A 25,092-nucleotide genomic window follows, 5' to 3' on the forward strand; every position below is an offset into this window, starting at 1 on the left:
CTTAGTACAGTGCTCTGCACACAGTAAGCTCTCAATAAATACGATTGCTTGCTTGATTGATTGGTTGTCTCCCCTTCTAGACTGTGAGCCCACTGTTGGGTAGGGACTGTCTCTATATGCTGCCGACTTGTACTTCCCAAGCGCTTAGTACAGTGCTCTGCACACAGTAAGCACTCAATAAATACGATTGATTGATTGATTGATTGATTCCCCCTTCTAGACTGTGAGCCCACTGTTGGGTAGGGACTGTCTCTATCTGTTGCCAACTTGTACTTCCCAAGCGCTTAGTACAGTGCTCTGCACACAGTAAGCGCTCAATAAATACGATTGCTTGATTGATTGGTTGTCTCCCCCTTCTAGACTGTGAGCCCACTGTTGGGTCGGGACTGTCTCTATCTGTTGCCAACTTGTACTCCCAAGCGCTTAGTACAGTGCTCTGCACACAGTAAGCGCTCAATAAATACGATTGCTTGATTGATTGATTGGTTGTCTCCCCCTTCTAGACTGTGAGCCCACTGTTGGGTCGGGACTGTCTCTATCTGTTGCCAACTTGTACTTCCCAAGCGCTTAGTACAGTGCTCTGCACACAGTAAGCGCTCAATAAATACGATTGATTGATAGTAAGAGCTTAACAAATATTATTGTTCTTCTTCTTCTCATTATTATTATTAATTAATTGAATGAGTAAATGAATGAAAGGAACAGCCCACGAACGTCTAAGCCACCACCCCTAGGGTTTTGAGGACGGGCACAGCTCCAAAGTGCCCGCGGGGGGGCGATCGAGGGGCGGGATCTGATTGGGCAGCGCCGAGTGGGCGGGCCTTGGGGGCGCGGTCTGATTGGGCGGGGCACGAGGGCGTGGTCTGAGTGGGCGGGCCTTGGGGGCGCGGTCTGATTGGGCGGGGCCGGGTGGGCGGGGCTCGGGGGCGCGGTCTGATTGGGCAGGACAGAGTGGGCGGTACCCTGGGGGCGTGGTCTGAGTGGGCCGTCCCCGGGCGCGCCTCCGGCGGGCGCGCGCGATCGGCGGCGCGCGTTGGGGGGGGCGGGGGAGGCCTCCGCACGCGGCCATGGCGCTCGCGCTCGCGGTGCTGCGCGTCTTGCTGGGCCTCTTCTTCGCGCTCACGGGGGCGGCCAAACTCACGGAGCACCTCTCGGCCCACGTGTACGCGCAGATGGTGAGCGGCGGGGGGCGCGCGCGGGGGGGGGAGGGAGTGCTCATCATCATCATCAATCGTATTTATTGAGCGCTTACTATGTGCAGAGCACTGGACTAAGCGCTTGGGAAGTACAAATCGGCAACATCTAGAGACAGTCCCTACCCAACAGTGGGCTCACAGTCTAAAAGGGGGAGACGGAGAACAGAACCAAACATACTAACAAAATAAAATAAATAGAATAGCTATGTACAAGAAAAATAAATTAATAAATATGTACAAACATATGTACATATATACAGGTGCTGTGGGGAAGGGAAGGAGGTAAGATGGGGGGATGGAGAGAGGGACAAGGGGGAGAGGAAGGAAGGGGCTCAGTGTGGGAAGGCCTCATCATCATCATCAATCATATTTATTGAGCGCTTACTATGTGCAGAGCACTGTACTAAGCGCTTGGGAAGTACAAATTGGCAACATCTAGAGACAGTCCCTACCCAACAGTGGGCTCACGGTCTAAAAGGGGGAGACAGAGAACAAAACCAAACATACTAACAAAATAAAATAAATAGAATAGATATGTACAAGTAAAGTAAATAGAGTAATAAATCTGTACAAACATATATACGTATATACAGGTGCTGTGGGGAAGGGAAGGAGGTAAGATGGGGGGATGGAGAGAGGGACGAGGGGGAGAGGAAGGAAGGGGCTCAGTGTGGGAAGGCCTCATCATCATCATCAATCGTATTTATTGAGTTCTTACTATGTGCAGAGCACTGTACTAAGCGCTTGGGAAGTACAAATTGGCAACATATAGAGACAGTCCCTACCCAACAGTGGGCTCACAGTCTAAAAGGGGGAGACGGAGAACAAAACCAAACATACTAACAAAATAAAATAAATAGAATAGATATGTACAAGTAAAATAAATAGAGTAATAAATATGAACAAACATCTATACATATATACAGGTGCTGTGGGGAAGGGAAGGAGGTAAGATGGGGGGGATGGAGAGGGGGACGAGGGGGAGAGGAAGGAAGGGGCTCAGTGTGGGAAGGCCTCCTGGAGGAGGTGAGCTCTCAGCAGGGCCTTGAAGGGAGGAAGAGAGCGAGCTTGGCGAGGCCCGGTGAGGAGATTAGCGGCGGAGGAGCGGAGGGTGCGGGCTGGGCTGGAGAAGGACAGAAGGGAGGTGAGGTAGGAGGGGGCGAGGGGATGGATGGATGGACAGCCTGGAAGCCCAGGGGGAGGAGTTTCTGCCTGATGAGTGTTCGTTAGGCGGCGGCGCGCGCGCCCTCTCCCGGGCGCGCGCACGAGCGCGCGCGCACGAGCATTGCGCGTGCGTCCCCGACTGCGGACCCGGGTGGAGGGGGGCCACGGCGCCCTCGGGGTTCGCTTTGCGGGGCAGAATTGGCGGGAAGCGCCCCGCCCCGCCCCGCCCCGCCCCGCCCCCAGGCCGCCCTCCCCGAATAATAAAGAAACACAGGATGATGGCATTTGGTGGAGAAGCAGCGTGGCTCCGTGGAAAGAGCCCGGGGTTGGGAGTCTGAGGTCATGGGTTCAAATCCCAGCTCAGACAGTTGTCAGCTGGGTGATTTTGGGCAGGTCACTTCACTTCTCTGGGCCACACTTCCCTCATCTGTAAAATGGGGATGAAGATCGTGAGCCCCGTGTGGGACAACCTGATCACCTTTTAGCCCCCACAGCGGTTAGAACAGTGCTTGGCTCATAGTTAGCGATTAACACATGCCATTGTTATTATTAAGTGGTTACTATGTGCCAAGCACCGTTCTAAGCCCTGGGGTACAGAAGCAGCGTGGCTCAACGGAAAGAGCCCGGGCTTGGGAGTCAGAGGTCATGGGTTCAAATCCCGGCTCCGCCAACTGTCAGCTGGGTGATTTTGGGCAGGTCACTTCACTTCTCTGGGCCACAGTTCCCTCATCTGTAAAATGGGGATGAAGATTGTGAACCCCGTGTGGGACAACCTGATCACCTTTTAGCCCCCCCAGCGCTTAGAACAGTGCTTGGCTCATAGTAAGCGATTAACACATGCCATTATTATTGTTAAGCACTTACTATGTGCCAAGCACTGTTCTAAGCCCTGGGGTACAGAAGCAGTGTGGCTCCATGGAAAGAGCCCGGGCTTGGGAGTCAGAGGTCATGGGTTCTAATTCCGGCCCTGCCACTTGTCAGCTGTGTGATTGTGGGCAAATCACTTAACTTCTCTGGGCCACACTTCCCTCATCTGTAAAATGGGGATGAAGATCGTGAGCCCCGTGTGGGACAACCTGATCACCTTGTATCCCCCCTACCAGCGCTTAGAACAGTGCTTGGTACATAGTAAGCGATTAACACATGCCATTATTACTATTAAGCACTTACTATGTGCTAAGCACTGTTCTAAACCCTGGGGCACAGAAGCAGCATGGCCCAACAGAAAGAGCCCGGGCTTGGGAGTCAGAGGTCATGGGTTCTAATTCCGGCTCTGCCACTTGTCAGCTGTGTGATTTTGGGCAAATCACTTAACTTCTCCGTGCCTCAGTTACCTCATCTGTAAAATGGGGATTAAGACTGTGGTCCCATGTGGGACAACCTGATCACCTTGTATCCCCTCCAGTGCTTAGAACAGTGCTTGGCACATAGTAAGGCCTTAACAAATGCCATCATTATTATTATTATTATTATTATTATTATTATACAGGGTAATCAGGTTGTCCCACTTGGGGCTCACAGTCTTAATCCCCATTTTCCAGATGAGGTAATTGAAACCCAGAAGAGTTAAGTGACTTGCCCAAAGTCACACAGTTAATAAGCGGCAGAGTCGGGATTAGAACCCACGACCTCTGACTCGCAAACCCAGGCTCTTTCCACTAAGCCACTATGCTTCTCTTCCGGAAGGTGGGAGCCGCTTATTCATTCATTCATTCATTCAATCGTATTTATTGAGCGCTCACTGTGGGCAGAACGCTGTACCAGTGCTTGGAAAGTACAATTCAGCAACAGAGACCATCCCTGCTAACAGTCTAGAAGGGGGAAGACAGGCATCAGGAAGCAGCGTGGCTCACTGGAAAGGGGCCGGGCTTGGGAGTCAGAGATCGTGGGTTCTAATCCTGACTCTGCTGCTTATCATCATCATCAATCGTATTTATTGAGCGCTTACTATGTGCAGAGCACTGTACTAAGCGCTTGGGAGTACAAATTGGCAACATATAGAGACAGTCCCTACCCAACAGTGGGCTCACAGTCTAAAAGGGGGAGACAGAGAACAAAACCAAACATACTAACAAAATAAAATAAACTGTTATCAATACATTATCAACTGTGTGCCTTCGGGCAAGTCAGTTAACTCTTCTGGGTTTCAATTACCTCATCTGGAAAATGGGGATTAAGACTGTGAGCCCCACGTGGGACAACCTGATCATCTTGTATTCCCCCCCTCGGTGCTTAGAACAGTGCTTGGCAAATAGTAAGTGCTTGACAAGTACCATTATTATTATAAAAACAAGTAAACAGACATCAGTAGCATCAATATAAAAAGAGTTATAGATATATGCACATCATTAATATAAATAAATAGTATAATTCTATACTTATCTGTGTCGCTCGCAGAGTAGCGATAATCTTTCCCCTTGCTCCTTTTCGAGGGCCGGGAGCTCAGTATGCAGGGTCCCATTTGCCCCACTATTCCTAAACCGGGGTCCCCCCCCCCCCCGGTCTCCCAATCCCGCACTGTCCCTTGGGCTCCAGGCAGTCCGTGGGTTCCTTCCCCTTTGCCCCTGGAGCAGCCCCACGGCCGGACAGGTGACCCGTAATGTCAGGCCTGTTCAGGTGTCGAGTTCATTTATTCCTTCAATCGTTTTTATTGATTGCTTACTGCTGTACTAAGCGCTTGGGAAAATACAATACAGCAATAAAGAGAGACAATCCCTGCCCACAATGAGCTCACAGTCTAGAGGAAGGGAGACGGACATCAGTACGAGTAAACAGGCATTGATATAAATAAATAAAATGACAGATACATAAAGGCTGTGGGGTGGGGAGAGGTGGGAGGAGAAAGGGAATGAGTCAGGGTGACACGGAAGGGAGTGGGAGATGAGGAAAAGTGGGGCTTCATTTATTCAGTCGTATTTATTGAATGCTTACTGTGTGCAGAGCACTGTATTAAGCGCTTGGGAAGTACAAATCGGCAACATATAGAGACGGTCCCTACCCAACAACGGGCTCACAGTCTAGAAGGGGGAGACAGACAACAAAACAAAACAAGTCTTAGTCTGGGGTTTAGTTTAGGTCATCCCGGCCATCACCCGGCGCCCGACCCGGACAGGCAAAACCCAGACTCCAATGGAGGGAGGGTCTCTCCTTATCCAGATTTCTCCAGGCCAGACCGGAGAGTCCGAGGAAATGACCCCCGGATCGGCCGCGGAGCCGTCCTCGCCCCGCTCTCCACCCCCGCTCCACCCGCTTCCACTTCCTCACTTTGTCTGCTGGAGGAAATGAGGCCTGGGGTCTGAGGTGGGAAGCACAGACCGGGAGGAGGAGAAGGGGAAGCAGCCGAGAGGGGCAAGGAGGGGAAAACAAGGGAGGGGGGAAGAAGGGGAAGGGAGAGGAAGGAGGGGGAAGGAGGGAAAGTATGGGAGGGAAGGGAAAGCAGGGGAGGGGGAAAGGAGGAAAGGAAGGGAAGCAGGGGAGAGGAACAGGAGGGAAAGCAGAGGAGGGGGGAAAGGAAGGGAAGCAGGGGAGAGGGAAAGGAGGGAAAACAGAGGAGAGGGGGAAAGGAAGGGAAGCAGAGGAGGGGGAAAGGAAGGGAAGCAGGGGAGAGGAACAGGAGGGAAAACAGAGGAGAGGGGGAAAGGAAGGGAAGTAGGGGAGAGGGAAAGGGGGAGCAGGGGAGGGGGAAAGGAGGGGAAGCAGGGGAGAGGAACAGGAGGGAAAACAGAGGAGGGGGGAAAGGAAGGGAAGCAGAGGAGAGGGGGAAAGGAAGGGAATCGGGAGAGGGAAAGGGGGGAGCAAGGGAGGGGGAAAGGAGGGGAAGCAGGGGAGCAGGAAAAGAGGGGAAAGGGAGGGAAAGTATGGGAGGGGGAAAGGAGGGGAAGCAGGGGAGCAGGAAAGGAGGGGAAAGGGAGAGAAAGTATGGGAGGGGGAAAGGAGGGGAAGCAGGGGAGCAGGAAAGGAGGGGAAAGGGAAGGAAAGTATGGGACGGGAGAGAGCAGGGGAGGGGAGGTGGGTGGCAGGGCTGGAGCAGAGCTGCGCTGGACGGGGACCAGATTGAGGGGTTTGTGGCCCCGGGGAGGGAGGGTTCCCTGCCTGAAGCTTGTTTGGTGAAGCGGTTGGCAGAGGGGCTCACCAGTGCCGCGGTTTGGAGGTGGAAAAACATGTTCCAAAAAACCGCAGCAAAAGCTGGGCAAGGGGCCTGGGGCATCAGGCCCAGGGAGATGCCCCATCCGGGCCCTTTCTCTGGTTGAGCAATTCTCTGAGGCAATATAGTTTCCACCGCAAGAGAGAAGAAAATAGGGCAACATGTTCTAGTGGGGAGGGGGCTCACTGAGTATCAGCAAGGCAGTGGGTCCACTCTTTGCTCTGCTTCTAACTTGCAGTGGTTTTTAAGGCAAGTTAGAAGGACCTGGGTTCTAATCCCCGCTCTATTACTTACCTGCTGTGTGACCTTGGGCAAGTCACTAGGCTTCTCTGTGCCTCATTACCTCATCTGTAAAATGGGGATTAAGACTGTGAGTTCCACGTGGGACAGGGACTGTGTCCAACCCGATTTGCTTGTATCCACCCAGCACAAAGTAAGTGCTTAACAAATGCCACAATTACTGTTATTATTATTATTATTATTATTATTTCATTTACCCACCTTGGGTCTCAATTTTTTCATCTGGGCAATAGGGGTTGGGTAGGGACCATCTCTATATGCTGCCCAACTTGTACTTCCCAAGCGCTTAGTACAGTGCTCTGCACACAGTAAGCACTCAATAAATACGATTGAATGAATGAATGAATAAACCCATCCCAAAGATGTTTGGAGAACAAAAGCAGCATGGCCTAGTGGATAAAGCATGGACATTGGTGTCAGAAGGACTTGAGTCTAAATCCTGGCTCTGCCATTTGCTGTGTGATGTTGGGCAATTCACTTCTCTGTCTCTGGTGCCTCATCTGTAAAATGGGAACTGAGCCTGAGCCCCCTGTGGGACATGGATTGTGTCCAACTTGATTAATTTGTGTCTTTTTTAGCGCTTAATACAGGCCTGGCACATAGTGGTTAACAAGTAACAATAAAAAAAAAGACAAAGAGAACAACAAGACTAAGCTCGCCGTGGGCAGGCATCGTGTCTAGCAACTCTGTTATATTGTACTTTCCCAAGTGCTTAGTACAGTATTCTGCACATAGTACTCAATAAATACAATTGATGCACTGGCACACCTTTCCAAATCCCTGGCCATTTGAGAGTGTTGCTCAGTCACCAAGGGTTAAAAGGGGAGAGGGGTGTCCTGCTGCCACCAGGGCATGCCCTTGAATTGTTTTTGCAGTAGTGGTGGTGGTTTGTGGGGAGACAGTCACAATCTCACCCAGTCACACTGCCGGTATGATCACTGAAATGTGTAGGCACAATTTCAGACTACCTGTGTTTATAACCACCAACTACTTCTTGCCTGCAAGAGCCTGAGCTGAGGCCTGTAGGCCTGCACGATTCTGTCTGCAAGGCTGTCCATCAGATTGATGGGCAGCTTTGCCACAGACCCAATTCTGTCAGGAGATCCCCAGGCTCCAATCTGTTCTCTGCTTTTTTTTTAATGGCATTTGTTAAGTGTTTATTACATGCCAGGCACTGTACCAAGTGATGGAGCAGATACAGGATAGCTTGGGCACAGTCCATTTCCCACTTGGGGCCCTCAGTCTTAATCCTCATTTTATAGATGAGGTAACTGAGGCACAGAGACATGAAATGACTTGTCCAGGGTCACATTAGCAGACAAGTGGAGCCCTGCTTGGGCTCCTCTCCTCCTCCCTGGGAGGCCCTGAGAGCCCAGCCAACATTGCACTTCCTACAATTGCAGAAAGCCCAGTTCGTGCAGTTCGCCGACGTCTTTCCTCTCAAGGACTTGGGCTACCAGCCGGACCCAGGCCAGTACCTGCAGGCGGTGGGCTGGATCGAGTTGGTAGCTGGCTTCCTGTTGGCTTTCGGACCCCAGCTGCTCCGAGAGATCAGCAACTTTGTCCTCACCCTGGTGATGATAGGTAAGGTCAGGGAGCAATAGTTCTGATGGGGGAAGGGAAGCGAGGGAGGTAAATTGTGTAAATAGGTATGGTGGGTTGCAGTGGATGAAAGAGGTCTGGAGGGGTCACCCCAAAGAGGTACAGAAGCTTCCTCCTCTGCCCGTCAAAAAAATCAGTCATATTTATTGAGCGCTATGTGCAGAGCACTGTACTAAACAGCAAGGCCTAGTGGATAGAGCATGGGCCTCCGAGTCAGAAGGACCTGGGTTCTAATCCCTTATCTGCCACTTGTCTATTGCGTGAACTTGGGTAAGTCACTTCACTTCTCTGTGCCTCTGTCACCTCATCTGTAAAAGGGAGATTAAAATTGTGAGTCCCTTGTGGGACAGGTACCATGTCCAACCCGATTTCCTTGTATCTACCCTAATGCTTAGAACAGCTCCTGACTTATAGTATGCACTTAACAAAGATCATTAACAAACAAAACAAACAAGCCAAGCCCTTGAGAGTGCAGTACAACAGAAGTAATAATAATAATAATAATGTTGGTATTTGTTAAGCACTTACTATGTGCCAAGCACTGTTCTAAGCACTGGGGGAGGATTCATTCATTCAGTTGTATTTATTGAGTGCTTACTGTGTGCAGAGCACTGTACTAAGCGCTTGGGAAGTACAAGTTGGCAACATATAGAGACGGTCCCTACCCAACAGCGGGCTCACAGTCTAGAAGGGGGAGACAGAGAACAAAATAAAACATATTAACAAAATAAAATAAGTAGATAAATATGTACAAGTAAAATAGAGTAATAAATACATACAAACATATATACATGTATGCAGGTGCTGTGGGGAAGGGAAGGAGCTAAGGCTGGGGGGATGGAGGGGGAGAGGAAGGAGGGATACAAGGGGATGCAAGGTAATCAAGGTTGTCCCACGTGGGGCTCCACAGTCTTAGTCCCCATTTTACAGATGAAGGAACTGTCACAGAGAAGTGAAGTGACTTGCCCAAAGTCACTCAGCTGACAAGTGGCGGAGTCGGGATTGGAACCCACGACCTGTGATTCCCAAGCCCGGGCTCTTGCCACTGAGGAACGCTGACATTTTCCCTGCCTATCAGTGCAGCTCCTCATTCCCCACCCTCCCTCTCCATTTCTCCTCTGCCTTTTACGTTAAACACTGGCCAGCTGTCCGTGGGCCCACTGTTGGGTAGGGACTGACTCTATATGTTGCCAACTTGTACTTCCCAAGCGCTTAGTACAGTGCTGTGCACACAGTAAGCGTTCAATAAATACGATTGATTGATTGATTGGACAGTCCTAGCAAAGTCCTCTTCCCCCAGAAGGCATTCTTGGGAGCCAAGGCAGTGATTGCCCACCAGGGGGCACTGTTGGACCAACGGTACTGCATGCGCAGACCCGACCTATTCGCGGGACCGGAGGGCCGCCCAGTAGCACGAATTCTCCTCTGAAATTAAGGTTCAAGTGTGGCTGTACCCCCGTTAGGGTGTCCAGAGGCGGGGAGGTAGGCAGAAACAGCGTGGCCTAGTGACAGAGCCCGGGCCTGAGAATCAGAAGGACCCGGGTTCTAGTCACAGTTTTGCTGTTTGCTGTGTGACCTTGGGCAAGTCGCTTAACTTCTCGGTGCCCCAGTTACCTCATCTGTAAAATGGGGATTAAGACTGTGAGCCCCATGTAGAACAAGGATTGTGTCCAACCTGATTAGCTTGTATCTACTCTAGTGCTTTGTACAGTTCCTGACGTGCAGTAAGTACTTAACAAATACCATAAAAGGTAGGGTACTCACCTCCCGTTCTCCCCTCTCTACACCCCTTCCTAAACTCCTGTTTTCTAGGGACAAATCTGGGCCACTGAGCCCTTAGGCTGCAGGGTCGTGACCCTCTAGTAGCCCCAGGAACAGCAACAGATCAGAGAACCACGAAAATGTGGGGGTTGCATAAACTCTCATGGCTGGCATCCCTCCTTTCCGCTCTCGGCGTTTACCCCATCTGGACTCCCTCCACCTTCCTCTTTCTGCTCCCCCACTAACTCAGTCTTCAGCCTGTCCCGGCCTGGATCAATCAATTGTATTTATTGAGCGCTTACTGTGTGCAGAGCACTGTACTAAGCGCTTGGGAGAGTAATAATAATAATTATGGCATTTATTAAGCGCTTACTATGTGCAAAGCACTGTTCTAAGCACTGGGGAGGTTACAAGGTGATCAAGTTGTCCCATGGGGTGCTCACAGTCTTCATCCCCATTTTACAGATGAGGTAACTGAGGCCCAGAGAAGTTAAGTGACTTGCCCAGAGTCACACAGCTGACAAAGTACAGTGCATCAGGATTAGCAAACACATTCCCCACCCATAATGATTTTACAGTCTAGAGGGGGAGACAGACATTCATATGAATAATTAAATAATTTTTAATGTATAATTTAAAATATGTAATAATAATAATTGTAGTATTTGTTAAGCACTTATTTTGTTCCAGGCACTGTACTAAGTGCTGGGGTGGATACAAGCAAATCGGGTTGGACACAGTCCCTGCCCCACTTGGGGCTCACAGTCTCAAGCCCCATTTTACAGATGAGGTAACTGAGGCACAGAGAAGTCTAGTGACTTGCTGAAGGTCACACAGCGGACAAGTGGCGGAGCTGGGATTAGAACCCCTGACTTTCTGACTTCCAGGCCAATGCTCTATGAGAAGCATCCTGGCGTAGTGGATGGAGCACGGGCCTGGGATTCAGAAGGTCAAGGGTTCGACGCCTGGATCCACCACTTCTCAACTGTTTGACCTTGGGCAGGTCACTTCACTTCTCGGCCTCAGTGACCTCATCTGGAAATGGGACAGGGAATGGGTCCGACCCGATTTGCTTGTATCTACTCCAGCACTTAGTACGGTGCCTGGCACATAGTAAGTGCTTAACAAATGCCATTATTATTATTACGCCATGCTGCTTCCCAGCATAAGTGCTGTGGGGTTGGGGCGAATATCCACTGTCCCCACAGAGTCCGTCCCCCCGGGGCACTTTGCCCACCAGAGTTTGCAAATGCCCTCGTTGCTGTCACCAGCGGGAGAGGAGGAGGGGACAGCTGTGAATGTGCCAGTCTCAGCCAGGAGGGACAGACCACCCAAGCATCGAGCAGAGGGGCTCCGGCGGGGACAGGCCCAGGAGATGGGGACGGTCCCGGGTGACCCACTTAAACCCGTGGCGCTGCGTGTCGATTCCCCCCGGCCTCTCTCTGGGCACGCACGCCCTCCAGCTCACGTTTGCGAGTGGGCGGCTCTAGAAGGGGCTCCCAGTTTCCTCATCGCCAGGATCTTGTCAGCGCTGTCTGCTGCTCAAGGCACAGCAGCCCCCCCAAACCTCCACATCCCACCCCCTGGGGGAGGCGGGCCTATTTCTGTCTCCAACATTTCCTTGCGGCCTGGGGCTTCACTGATTGCGTTCAGCCCGGCCAGATCACGAAGCCTGCCCCTCCGCTCCCCCCTTCTACCGCTCCCTTCCTCCTCCCCGGCCCCACAGGCTCCCTCGGTTTAAAGCCAACCGTTTCCGAGTCGGGAGTGGAGGAGGGGGAGGCCGTGGAGAGCAGTCTGTGGGATGAAATATTGCGTGAGGAAGGAAGGCTTTATCTCTTTCCAGCTCACCCAAGGAGACCTCCCTGCCGGTCCTCATAAGAAGGAAGGTATTTATAAAAAGCTAACGGCGCCAATCGTTGTGCTTAGTGCTGGGTGGATGCGAGATGATCAGGTCGGCAGCCTCTAGATCCTGTGGTACCTCAGGTGCAAGGAGTGGGGGGGTTTAATAGGGAGGGGGGTCTCCATTCATTCATTCAGTCGTATTTATTGAGCCCTTACTGTGTGCGGATCACTGTACTAAGTGCTTGGAAAATACAAAACAGCAATAAACAGAGGCAATTCCTACCCACAACAGGCTCACAGTCTAAAGCAGAGAAGAGAGAAGCAGCGTGGCTCAGTGGAAAGACCCTGGGCTTGGGAGTCACAGGCCGTGGGTTCTAATCCTTGCTCTGCTACTTGTCTACTATGTGACTTTGGGTGAGTCACTTCACTTCTCTGTGCCTCAGTTGCCTCACCTATAAAATGGGGATTAAGGCTGTGAGCTCCAAGTGGGACAACCTGATGACCTTGTATCTCCTCCAGCACTTAGAACGGTGCTTGGCACATAGAAAGCGCTTAACAAATATCATCATTATCATTATTATTATTATTATTAAAGGAGGGGGCAGACATCGATACAAGTTAAACTGGGAGCCTGGCCTCCTGGACCTGGCTCTTTCTGGGTTACTTTGGGTGAGATAAACTGACCGCTCGGCTAGACCCTCCTCAAGAGTCCCTTCCATCTGTTCTCACCTCATCCCCGTCCCCCCGGGCACCTCCCGCCGCCACCCTCGTCTCAGCGGCCTTTCTGCCCTATACTCGCTGTCTCTGTCTCTGTGTCTCTCCCTTCCGCAGGCGCCATCTACACCCTCCTGGTGCTGAAGGAGCCGGTGGCCACTTGTGCCCCGGCCGCGCTCTGCCTCGGCCTCCTGCTGCTGCTCAACATCCGGAGCCGCGAGACCCGCCCCCACAAGGACAAGTACCAGTGACCAGAGACCCCCGAACCTGACCGGGAGGAGGAAGGAGACACCCCCACCCCTTCCCCCAAATACACACACCCAGCCTTTACACCGGGGCTAGGAACTGGAGCAGAGCTGGGTGCTGGGACAATTGGGCCTTTTTTGAGGGGGCATCCCTCCGCCCTCGACAATTCTTTCCACCCTCACGGCCGGGCTCGGAATATGCAATCCCTGTGGCCTTCCCCCCGCCCCCCACTCCCATAGTTCTGCGGAAGAGGGGGGTGACTCTTCCCTCAAGGCCCATACTGCCTTTCTCCCCTTTATTTCCCTCCCCGTCCCCTCCCCCCAGTCTCCTGCCTTTGTCCTTCCCTTCTCCATAGGCCTTCTGCTCGCCTCTCTGGCCATGGAGCTCTGTCCTGTAGACCCCCGGGAAGGGGGTCGTTGCTTGCAATAAGGGAGGGCTGTCTGGATTCTACCCCAGCTCCCGGCCTTCTGAGACCGTGGGTGGGGGCACATGGGCGGTTAACCCCCACTGACCTCTGCTAAAATGGGTTGAGTCAAATATATATATTTTTAACCTTTGGTTGGCTGCAGCTAAATTTGGTCCTGGAAGATGGGAAATGTAGGGTGAACTTCCGAGGGAGAGAAGTATGCATGTGCGTGTGTGTGTGTAAATGCCCGCTCAATAGGAGCCCCTCTCTCCCAACTGCTCAACTACCCCTGGCTATCTCGCAGAGGCTGTTGGGGGGAAACTGATGCAGGGGTCGGGGAAGAGACAGGCCTAACAGAACAGAAGCTGACGCTGACATGGATCCAGGGCGGATTCTGCCTCCTCGGAGGCGGGAGGCGTTAAAAATGAAATGCGTCAGGCTCCAAACCGCAACCAGGGTCGCTGGAGGGATTAAGGGTCGAGGGGAGGAGGAAAGTCGGGGCCCAGTCTCGCACTGGGGCCGTGTGTGTGTGTGTGTGTGTGTGTGTGTGTGTGTGTGTGTGTGTGTGTGTGTGTGTGTGTGTGTGTGTGTGTGTGTGTGTGTGTGTGTGTGTGTGTGTGTGTGTGTGTGTGTGTGTAAGGGAGGGAGGGATGGAGGGAGGAGCGGCTTCGTCTGCCACCCTCCCCGTCCAGTCGGGCTTTCATCTCTTCCCAGCCCTGAGCTCGCCAGCTGCTGCCGCTCCCCTGGGTGGCCCCAGCGCGGGGGTGGGGGCGGCTCCATGGGGAGGGGGCCGTCGTCGGGTGGAGGGCAGCTGCCAAGGAGGAGAGGGGGCGGCAGATTGCCAGCTGCTGGGGCAAGGAGGCCCGGGGGTGGTGGTGGTGAGGGAGGCCCCCGCCCCAGGCCCCTGTTTCCCGGGGCCTGAGAGTCCCTCTGTCCACCAGGCCCATTTCACACATTCACAGGTGCCCCCTCCTCCCCCTTCCCCACTTCCTTCAGCTGCTGCCTCCATTTCTCCAGGGCTGCTGCCGGGGGATTAACCTCTGCCCCGTCTTGCCGCCAGGGCTCCTGGAGGGTGTGTGAATGGGGGGGGGAGGGGGAGAGGCCACGCCCCCACCCCCCTGCTCCTTAAAGCCTCCCATCCCACCCCCCGCCCCCAGAAAGCCCAGTGGAGGAGACATTAAGGGGTAAGGATGGGTTGGGGCGGTTGGCTGGGCTGTGGGGGAGGCGGAGGGAGCCTTGGGGCTCTGTGATGCTTCGACTTTGGCCATTTCACCGATCGGGCAGGGCAAGACCAAGTGGACAATAGAAGCGATGAGAGTGGAGACCCTATCGGGTCGGTGGGGAATAGGGAAGAAAGGTAGGGGAGGCTTACAGAGGGAGAAGAAAGCAGACACTGCCCTCTTTCCCCTGGAGGTAGGGGTGGGGGGCTCGCTGCCCTTTTTGGGGGGTGGACTAGGGGTTAGAGACGATGATCCTGTCTCCCGGGCCCCAAACTCTAAGTCTCAGCAGCTGTGGGTCGACTGTCTGAGGCTGAGCTGGGAGGCCTGTACTCAACGCTCTGCACTCTGCTGAGGGTCTTCAGAATCCCGATCCCGAAGAAGGGCTGGGGCGGGGAGGTGTTCTCCGTGTGATGGCAATTATGAATGCAGGCGGGACGGCAGGGCACATTGTATCTACGAAGCCCCGTGTGGCCCGCAATAGATGGGTGACCGTGGGTGGAGTCAAGCGCGCGAAATACGCCCCTCTGCAAGTGTAACTTGGCTGTGTGACCTTGTGCGTGTACTAATACAGTAAGTGTGACAGTGTGTGTGTGTCTATGTGTGTGTGCAAGTCGGACCCGAACCCCCTCCCCACCGCGGGGGGACGAATGGTCACGAGAGCACAGTGGGGCCACAAGAAAGAGAAAGGGACTGCAGGGGCCCTGGAGAAGGCCAGAGGGCAGGAGAGAGGGAAGGAAGGGTGTGGGTCAGTCGTCCACCCTGGACCGGACAGCAGGGCTCCTCAAACAGTAACCCCACCCCCAACAGTATCCCCCTCTCCCACCTCAAGGCCTGGTTTCTGGCCCTCCATCCCTCGTCCCCTCTGGCTGACTCAGGAGAGGACCATCCTGAAGGGGAAGGGGGGAATCTGGTGGGGTCTTCTCCAAGGGCTGGAGCCGGAGCCTCAGCCCCATCTTTTCTGCTCCTTGGTCTCCCCCCACCCCCACCACCGGCGGTCGCCCCCTCCAATACCCTCAGGGTCTCAGCCACAGAGAGGCCAGAAGACAGCTGCTTAGGCCGCCCCCTCCCCCACCCCCTCAAATTGAAGCTCCATTTCTCTTGGAATGGAAGGCTACTCCTCATTAGAGAAGCAGCATGGCGTAGTGGCTAGAGCACGGGCCTGGGATTCAGAAGGTGATGGGTTCTAATCCCACCTCCACCGCTTGTCTGCTGTGTGACTCTGGGCAAGTCACTTCGCTTCTCTGTGCCTCGGTTCCCTCATCTGTCGAATGGGGATGGAAACTGTGAGCCCCACATGGGACAGCCCCACTTGTCCAGCAATGCCATCATTGTCCAACCCGATTTGCCCGTCTCCACCCCAGCGCTCAGTACAGTGCCTGGCACATAGTGGAAGTGTAACAAATGCCATTATTATTATTATGAAAGAGAGGGATTTTGAGGCATGGTCTCTGGGGCAGGGAGGGAGGAGAGGCCTGTTTCTAGACTGTGAGCCCATTGTTGGGTAGGGACCGTCTCTTTGTGTTGCCGAATTGTACTTCCTAAGCGCTTAGTACAGTGCTCTGCACACAGTAAGTGCTCAATAAATACGATTGAATGAATGAATACCATTATTATGAAAGAGAGGGATTTTGAGGAATGGGCTCTGGGGTGGGGAAGAAGGGGAGGGTTGGAACAGGCCCGACTGTGGGGAGGGGTCTCCCAGAAGGGGGTCCCTTCCCCCCACCCCCCAACCCCTCTCTTCCGCTCCGCCCCAGCACAGAGCCGAGCTGGAGGACGGCGCCATGAACGACAGCCTGGCGGTGGGCGGCTGCGGCCCCTGGGAGGACCCCGCCCGCTTTGTCCTGGTGCCGGCCGCCTATGCTGCAGCCCTGGGCCTGGGGCTGCCCGCCAACCTGGCCGCCTTGGCCGTGTTCGGCCGCGGGGAGTGCCCAGCCCGGGCCCTGCGCATCTACCTGCTGAACCTGGCCCTGGCCGACGTCCTCTTCACGCTGACCCTGCCCTTCTGGCTCACCTACTACCTGGGCCGTGCCCACTGGCCCTTCCCCGAACCCTCCTGCCGCCTGGCGGGTGCCGTCTACTACTTGGCCACCTACGCCGCCCTCTGCTTCATGACCCTCATAGGCCTCAACCGCTACTGCACCGTGCGGGGCGCCGGGCCCCGCCTGCCCCTCAACAGGGCCCGGGGTGCCCGGGCCGCTTGCGCCTTCGCCTGGCTCCTCTGCCTGGGCTGTGCCAGCCCATCCCTGGCCTCGGCCCGCGCCGTCCAGCCGGGGCCCGGGGGCTCCACCCGCTGCTTTGAGCACGGCTGGGCCCGCCGCGGCTTCGCCTACGCCAGCGTGGGCTTCTTCGCGGCCTCCTTCCTGCTGGTCCTCGCGGCCTACGTTTCCCTGGCGCGGGCCCTGGCCTCCCCGCCGGCCGGCCAAGGGGTCCCCGCCGGCCCCCACCGGAGGTTGGCCCGGGCCATGGTTCTGGGGCTGCTGGTGGTTTTCTCCATCTGCCTGGCCCCCTATCACGCCATCCTGGGCCCCTGGGTGGCGGGGCAGGAGGAGGAGGAGGAGGGGGGAGGGGAGGGGGCCGGAGATGGCTGCCGCCCACCGTCGACACTCGACATCCTGCACACCCTGAGCCTGGCCCTGCTGAGCCTCAACAGCTGCCTGGACCCCATCGTCTACTGCTTCTCCGTGCGCCGCTTCCGCAAGGCCTGCTGGCGGTTGGGCTGTCGAGGCCGGCCGGGTAAGGGCCGCACCGGGGACCGTGCCATCAGGGCTTCCTCCTGACAGCCCCCACCCCACCTCTGACCCTGTGTGAAGCACCGTGGCCTAGTGGACAGAGCCCGGCCCTGGGAGTCAGAAGGTCACGGGGTCTCATCCCGGCTCCGCCGCTTGTCTGCCGTGTGCCGCGGATGGGTCACTTTGCTTCTCTGGGCCTCAGTCCCCTCATCTGTCAAATGGGGAAGGAGACTGGGAGCCCCACGTGGGACAGGGACTGGGGCCAACCCGATTTGCTCATACCCACCCCAGCATTTAGTGCAGTGCCTGGTACATAGCAAGCACTTAACAAATACCATAATGATAATTACTATTAGCCAGTCCCTGCAGGGGGTGTCCCCTGATCGGAATTTAGTGGGAGGGGGGAGAGGTCGATTCTCTCACTTCCCCCAGCTAAAATGAGGGATTTTCGATACTACTACTAATAATGGTACTTGTTAAGCACTTACTGTGTGCCAAGCACTGTTCTAAGCACTGGGGTAGATACAACGTAATCAGGTCCCACGTGGGGCTCACAGTCTTCATCGCCATTTTACAGATGAGGTAACTGAGGCACAGAGAAGTTAAGTGACTTGCCCAAAGTCACACAGCTGACAAGCGGCAGAGCCGGGATTAGAACCCACCACCTCTTGCCACCAAGCCACTCTGCTTCTCGATTAAGGAACTCGTCTCCCAGATCGGTTGGCTGGGTGCGGGGGAAGTGGGAGGTGTCCAGCACACGACTCTGGAGGCAGGGGTGGTCTTGTCCAGTACACGGCTCTGGAGGCAGTGGAGGGCCTCGTACCTGCTCCTCCCAGGGCGGGGGCTGTTCCAGATGACAGGAGTGGGGAGAGCTGTCTCCAATCAATCAATGGTATTTACTGAATGCTTAGTGAGTTCGCTGAACGCCGAACTAAGCACTTTAAAAATCGAGGTGCTTTCACATGGCTTCCTTAGGGGGGACCTTTGGCATGCAAGGCAAACGTGATAACCACCTCACTCCGACTGGATGCTGGGTCCGCAAAACCCATTCTTGGGTCTGTGTGTGTGTGTGTGTGTGTTTGGAGGGGGGGTGTCCCCTGCTCCAGGATCCTTGCTCTGGGCCAGTGCCATCCCTGCTCTGGACTCTGACATTCTGACTATTAAAAGCCCCAAAGGAGAGTCTTGTGCTTCTACTTCCTCCCTCGGGTTGTGGAATAAGGGAGGGGGGCTTGGGCGTTGGGCCTTGTGGGGGCAAGAGTGAGTGGGAACCCCCTCCCACCTTATTTGGATGTCAGGTTAGTCAGAGATGTGAGAACAGGGGAGTGAGGACTTATTACCTGTCTGATTCAAGGTAGGGATAGTAGAGATTTCATCTGTGCTGGAGGCAGGGGTATGGATGAATTGACCCCTGGAAGGGACCTGGGCCAAGTGAATCTGCGATTGGTTCCTTCTAAGAGGGATGGAATTATCTATTTTTCTGACCTCTCCTGCAAAATCCCTGGAAGAAACATCCCCAGGTCTGCCCCAAACCAGGAAAATTGGCTGGCATGGGTGGGGTGAGGGGCGGCCAAGAATTCCCCAGCCCATACCCATCTCTGAACTCATTGGCCTCCCCATCCCCATCTGGAAGGGAGGGAGGGATGACTGTCCCCATTATTACAGATGGAAAAACCGAGGCCCAGAAAGGTTGTGGGGCCTTCCTGAAGTGGAACAGAGGACACCAGTCTCCTGATTTCCAGCCCGTGTCATTTCCACCCTGCACCCAAATCTTTGCATGCCCAGGGACACCTTTCCCATCCCTTGTCCACTTCGCCGGGGTGCCCTCAGGGCCCACTTGGGGCCGGGGGAGCGGCGTGGGGAGGATCAGCCCCTGCAAACCAACGGGAGACAAAGGACTGAGTCGCACTTGGACTTTTGATCTTTTTGCTCCTAGGGAGAAAGGGAGCTGGGGTTTTCCACGGCGGGGAAGTGGGTAGTGACATTGTCCAGCTGCTCTGTCCCAGCAGTTTGGCGCCCCTTTGTCTGAGCTAGGGTCTCACTACCTGTCCCCGCTGAAGGTTTTTTTTCATCCTATTCCTGAGGCATCCTCAGTTTTGCCCCCCCCCCCCCCCCCAAATCTCTTAGATCTTTTGGTCTGGGCCAGTTTCCAGGCCCGAGGAGAAGGAGAAGCAGGAGCAGGAGGAGGAGAAGCAGCGTGGCTCGGTGGAAAGAGCACGGGCTTTGGAGTCAGAGGTCATGGGTTCGAATCCTGCTCTGCCACATGTCTGCTGTGTGACCTTGGGCAAGTCACTTCACTTCTCTGAGCCTCAGTGGCCTCATCTGTAAAATGGGGATTAAGACTGTGAGCCCCACGTGGGGCAACCTGATCACCTTGTATCCCCCCAGCGCTTAGAACAGTGCTCTGCACATAGTAAGCGCTTAACAAGTGCCATCATTATTATTATTAAGGGGAAGGGTTCCCCCTGTGTCTGGGGGTGGGTGGGAGCCCTAGCTTCGGGGTTGAATCACGCTGGTGTGGGGAGGGGGTTTATTGCAGGGGGGAGGGGGATGGGGGTGGACCATCCCTGTGTCCCCGGATAAAGCCTCTGTCCTGCTCTCGGCCTCCCCTGCTCCATCTTCAGCCTCCATGCCACCCCCCAACCCCCTCCCCGCCCTCCTCCATTACGGCATCGCGGTGGGAGCCAAGACGGACCCGTTCCAGAGACTGCAGCTCGCTCCCTCTCCTGCCTCTAGCGCGGCCACGAGAGGCCTCTGCAGTGCTGGGGCCCGGGGCTAGCCGGGATGGGCCCCTCACCCTTGGGGTGACCCGGCCACAACCCAGCAGTCCCCCCTCCCCGAAGCACACCCCAAGATGATGAGCGGCCCGGACAGCCTTAAGGCAATTTGGGCTGGGGGTTCCGAGCAATCCTGGAATCACAGCCCATGCCCACTCCTCCCAGTCCAGAGTTCCTGCTGACAGAACCGAGCAGGCCTTCCAGGCCACCTTACAGAGGGGGCAGCCCTGAAGCCACCAGCTGATGGGCAACTGGGTTGCCACTCCCTGGAGGCCAGGATTGGGGGGCAGGAGGTGGGGGGGGGTGAGGTGGGGCAGGAGAGGTCCAGCTGCTGAGAACATCCAGATCCCAGCAAGGCAGGGCCGGGGGGAGCAGCGGAAATAATAATGGTATTTGTTAAGTGCTTACCACGTGCCAAGCACTATTCTAAGAGCTGGGGTACGTACAAGGTAATCAGCTTGTCCCACGTGGGGCTCCCCATTTTATAGATGAGGGAAATGAGGCCCAGAGAAGTTTAGCGACTTGCCCAAGGTCACAAAGCAGACAAGTGGCTGCAAAGGGTTTGCTGACAGCATTCAGGTCCTTCCCTCTCAGATCCCTCGTGCTGCCAGAGAGCAGCAGGGGTGAGGAGTGAGGAGTGTGAGGTGACAGCGGCGGCGGGAGCAGGAGTGGCCGGGAGATGTCAGAGCCGAGCAACAAGCCGGGCCTACATCAAGCTGCCTCCTCTTCCGCAGACATAAAAGGGGCTGGAGGGATGGAGACGGGGCCCGAGTCCTGGTGGAGAGGAGGGGGGACAAAGGGGGGGAAGCTAAGGGAGCTCAGGTGCACCGAGGGCACGGGGAGGGTTCTGATTGGAGGGTCGGGGGATTCCGTATGTGTTGTGATTGTTAGACAACCGGGATGAAGGACAGGGTAGATGTCAGTGCTCTGCCTGGGCCAAGGTGGGTCAGCTGTGCCTATTCTTTGCGGGGGTCTTGGGGCAACCGAGTCAGGGTGTGACTCTGTGTGTGTGTGTGTGTCTGATGTGTACCCATGTGGAATTAGGGGACTGTCGGTGGCCTTGCATGTTTGTATGTCTGTTTATAGTATGTTTATCCATGTTGGGATTGTGGAACTATGGCCACAAACGTTTTGTTTTTGGGTGTGTATGTGCATGGACTTGCATCGAAGTGGGATTAGGTAACTGCCTATGGCCCTGTATTTCTGTCACTGTGTGTCCGTGTCCATGTGTATGTATTCATGTGGGATTAGGGAATTGACGGTGGCTTTGCATGTTTGAATGTCTCCGTGTTTATCCACGTGGGATTGTGGCACTCTGGCCACATATGTTTTTGCTTCTGTGTGTGTGTATGTGTGTGTGTATGTGTATCCATGTGGGATCGTGACAGTATGGCCACAAATGTTTATGCTTGTGTGTGTGTCTATCCATGTGGGATTATATGACTGTAATGTTTGTCACCTGTATGTTTGTCGCTGTATGTCTGTATGTATGTGTGTATGTGTGAGTGTATATACAGTATGAATATTACTTTGAGAATCAGTGAGCCTTTCGTGTCCCTTTCGTGGGCTGCGTGTGTGTCCCTGTGATGGAATGGGTGTGGGTTCCTAGGAGGGAGTGTGTGTGTGTCCCCATGACAATCGCAGATCTCTGGGTATGTGTCTGGGATTTCATATACGTCCGTGGGACTGCCCATGTGGCCGGAGTGTGTTTTCGCAGGGATGTGACTGGGTCCGAATGGTCACACCGTGTCCGTGTGCGTGTGTGTGTGTGTATGTTGTGATGTCAGTGGGTGCTCCCGGGCTGGTCTGGGTCGTGAAGGGAGGCAGCTGAGGCCCAGAGCGGGGCAATGGGGGGGAGCCCGGGTCCCCGGCCCCGCCCCCAGCGCCGCGCCCCCTCCTTTCCCCCTCCCCTCCGTCCCCTTCTCCCCCCCTCCCGCCCCCCGGGAGCTGGTCCCGAGGCCGTCCCGGTTCTTCCCCGCACCCCCCGGGACCCCTTCCCCTTCCCCTCGGCGCCCCCTCCTCACCGGGCCGGGGGCGGAGTCGGGGAGGGGGCGGGAGGGAAGAGAAGGGGCGGCGATGGGTGGGGGGCGGGGGAAGCTCGGTGTCTCCCCCTCCCCGGTGCGCCCTGCGCGGGGGCGGAGCGGAGCCGGCGGGATCCCCGAGCCCCCTCTTCCCGGATCCCAGCAGATCCAGCCGCCGCAGCTCGCCCGCCGCCGGCCCTCCGCTCCCGGGCTCCGCAGCCGCGGCCGGCTCGGCCCCTGCCCGGGCAGCCCCCTCCCCAGGCGGGCCCCGCAGCCGCCCGCAGCCGCCCGCAGCCGCAGCCCCCGCCCCCCGCCCCCCGCCGCCGGGGAGCCGGCCAGGATGTAACCTCGGACGGAGCCCGCCAGCCCCGGCCAGGTAGGAAGGGGTGGTGGTGGTGGTGGGCTGGGAGGTGGGGGCGAGGAGCGAGGTGGGGGGGTGAGAACTGTGTGGCGCTAGGCAGCCCCCTCCCCCGCCCCCGCTAGCCCCCAGCTCCAGGAGGCCGGAGGCGAGCGCTACTGCAGCAGCCTCCTCGGTTAACGCTCTCGCCCCCCGCCTTCCCCGCCGCCAGCATTCCATGTCTTCAGGCCCTTCTCCCCTCTCCCCAAACCCGGCTGGAGACCCTCCTCCCCAAACCCGGCTGGTGACCCTTCTCCCCAAACCCGGCTGGAGACCCTTCTCCCCAAACCCGGCTGGAGACCCTTCTCCCCAAACCCGGCTGGAGACCCCTCTCCCCAAACCCGGCTGGAGACCCCTCTCCCCAAACCCGGCTGGAGACCCTTCTCCCCAAACCCGGCTGGAGACCCCTCTCCCCAAACCCGGCTGGAGACCCTTCTCCCCAAACCCGGCTGGAGACCCTTCTCCCCAAACCCGGCTGGAGACCCCTCTCCCCAAACCCGGCTGGAGACCCCCTCCCCAAACCCGGCTGGAGACCCCTCTCCCCAAACCCGGCTGGAGACCCCCTCCCCAAACCCGGCTGGAGACCCCTCTCCCCAAACCCAGCTGGAGACCCCTCTCCCCAAACCCAGCTGGAAACCCCTCTCCCCAAACCCGGCTGGCGATCCCTCTCCCCAAACCTGGCTGGAGACCCCTCTCCCCATCTCCGGCCGGATGCCCCGTTCCTACTCCCGGGAGACTGGGGAGGGGGATTGTCCGGGGGCGGGAGGGGAGGGGGAACACCTCTGCTTCCTCGTGCTCTCCCCAACCCCCCTTCCTCGTGCCCCTCTCTGGACGCGGCCTTTCCTTCTCGCCCGCCCCAGGCCCCCTGCGCTCTGGCCAGCAGGCCGGGAGGTGTGAAGGGAAATGGGGGTGGGATGGTGAGGAGGGGGAGAAAGTTGGTCAGAGAGAGGGGGCCCGGGGTGGGGGTGGGGTGGGAATGATGTGACGTTGGAGACATGACAGAGACCTGGTTTCCATTGGAGATTCAGCCCCCAGCCTTCTGCCTTCCCCTTCTCTGCCTCTCCCCCCACCCACCCACCTCGCGCACCTGCGCACCCCCAGCTGGATGTTTGGACGGAGTATTGGTTTGGGGGTGAGTCCTGGGGGGGGGGGGTCCCGGCGTTCTCGGGGGGCGGGTGGATGGGGAAAGGGGAATGGGTGAGGGGCAGCCTGGAAGTGGTGGGGGAAGTCACAGAACTGCCTGATTGGGCATGTGCCATAGGTGGAAGGGGCAAGGAATGAAAGAAGGAAGTTTGCTGATGCAGGGTGTATATATGTTTGTGTGTGTGTGTGTTTGTGTGTGTGTGTGTGTGTGTGTGTGTGTGTGTGTGTGTGTATGCGTGCATGCTCACGTTGGCTTTCAGGCCCAGAGTTCTCTGAATAGGTCGAGACTTGGATTTTGCCTCGGGGCTTTTACTTAACTCAGTCTAATAATAATAATAATGGCACTTATTAAGCGCTTACTATGTGCAAAGCACTGTTCTAAGCGCCGGCGAGGTTACAAGGTGATCAGGTTGTCCCACAGGGGGCTCACAGTCTTCATCCCCATTTTACAGATGAGGGAACCGAGGCACAGAGAAGTTAAGTGACTTGCCCAAAGTCACACAGCTGACAATTGGAGGAGCTGGGTTTTGAACCCATGATCTCTGACTCCAAAGCCCATGTTCTTTCCACTGAGCCATGCTGCTTCTCTAGGAACCCTCCAGAGGTCATGTTGGCCATTCTTCTGTCTCCGAGCTCAGCAGCTTTCCTCCTTTCATCTGCCCCTATGAAATCTTCCAGGGGGTAGATGACCCAGTGTCCCCCTCTCCTCACATTTCAGGGCCTCCCCCACCAGATGGGAGGAATGTCCTCCTCAGTGTCTAAACTGAGGCCCTCCTGCTGCAGAGCTCAGCTGCCAGATCCTGTGATTGTAATTTTGCTGGTCTTCTTGAGATTGAGAGTGGAATGAGAGACAGGGATGGACAGGGGAGAGGTGCCCAGGGTACCCCGTCTTTCATGGAGAATCTGAGCTCTCGAAAAGCCCTGGACAGCTTTTCTGCTTTGCCTTTGGAGGGCTTTTTGGGGGATTCGGATCCTGGGAGCCAGTGGGTGGCTGATGTTGGGTGTCTACGGCAGGGTGGGCCAAAGGCCCAGACAAGGATGAGGATGGCAGGTCACTCTGTCCTTCAGAGCAGTCCCAGTATGCTCATTGGTCAGGGATGAGTCTTAGACTGTGAACCCTGTGTCACCCCAATTACCTTCTGTCTACCCTAGTGCTTAATACAGTGCTTGGCACCTTGTAAGTGCTTCACAATTATTATTAGGCGGCCCCAAGATTTTTCCCTTCACCCCCATGGTCCTACATTACAGGGCTCTGGCCTTGTGGAATCTGATCTGGGAGATTCTGGGGTCCAAAGCCAACTCTGAAGAGTTCTCCTTTGGGTCCAGGAGAGGGGCTGGAGGGAGCCACCCCCGAATCCTCAGAGCTGGTGAGTCCCCCTGGCAGGGACCAGTCTCTGGGTGGGTGTCCACCCAAACCATCCATGATGGAGAGT

At 55.8% G+C, this 25,092-nt stretch overlaps 3 protein-coding genes across 3 annotated transcripts in view; all 3 read left to right on the forward strand.

The window, feature by feature from the left end:
* The first annotated feature begins 1,059 nt into the window (after positions 1-1,059).
* TMEM35B (transmembrane protein 35B) lies at positions 1,060-13,526 on the forward strand. The gene is made up of 3 exons (XM_038758193.1): positions 1,060-1,175; positions 8,208-8,388; positions 12,841-13,526. Exons 1-3 carry the CDS (start codon positions 1,068-1,070, stop codon positions 12,972-12,974), a joined length of 423 nt encoding a protein of 140 aa, XP_038614121.1. The 5' UTR covers positions 1,060-1,067; the 3' UTR covers positions 12,975-13,526.
* Positions 13,527-14,025: 499 nt separating this feature from the next.
* On the forward strand, positions 14,026-20,100 carry LOC119938731 (platelet-activating factor receptor-like). The gene is made up of 3 exons (XM_038758635.1): positions 14,026-14,253; positions 16,350-17,328; positions 19,946-20,100. The coding sequence occupies exons 1-3, from the start codon at positions 14,026-14,028 to the stop codon at positions 20,098-20,100; spliced, it is 1,362 nt and encodes a 453-aa protein (XP_038614563.1).
* Positions 20,101-22,444: 2,344 nt separating this feature from the next.
* The window catches only part of DLGAP3 (DLG associated protein 3), a 54,937-nt gene continuing 52,289 nt past the window's right edge, over positions 22,445-25,092 (forward strand). Inside the window, exon 1 of the mRNA XM_038758482.1 lies at positions 22,445-22,495. The gene's annotated coding sequence lies outside the window, so the exon portion shown is untranslated. The remainder of the gene's footprint in view (positions 22,496-25,092) is intronic.

Source organism: Tachyglossus aculeatus, chromosome 16 (genome assembly GCF_015852505.1).
Source record: "Tachyglossus aculeatus isolate mTacAcu1 chromosome 16, mTacAcu1.pri, whole genome shotgun sequence".
Lineage (NCBI taxonomy): Eukaryota > Metazoa > Chordata > Mammalia > Monotremata > Tachyglossidae > Tachyglossus > Tachyglossus aculeatus.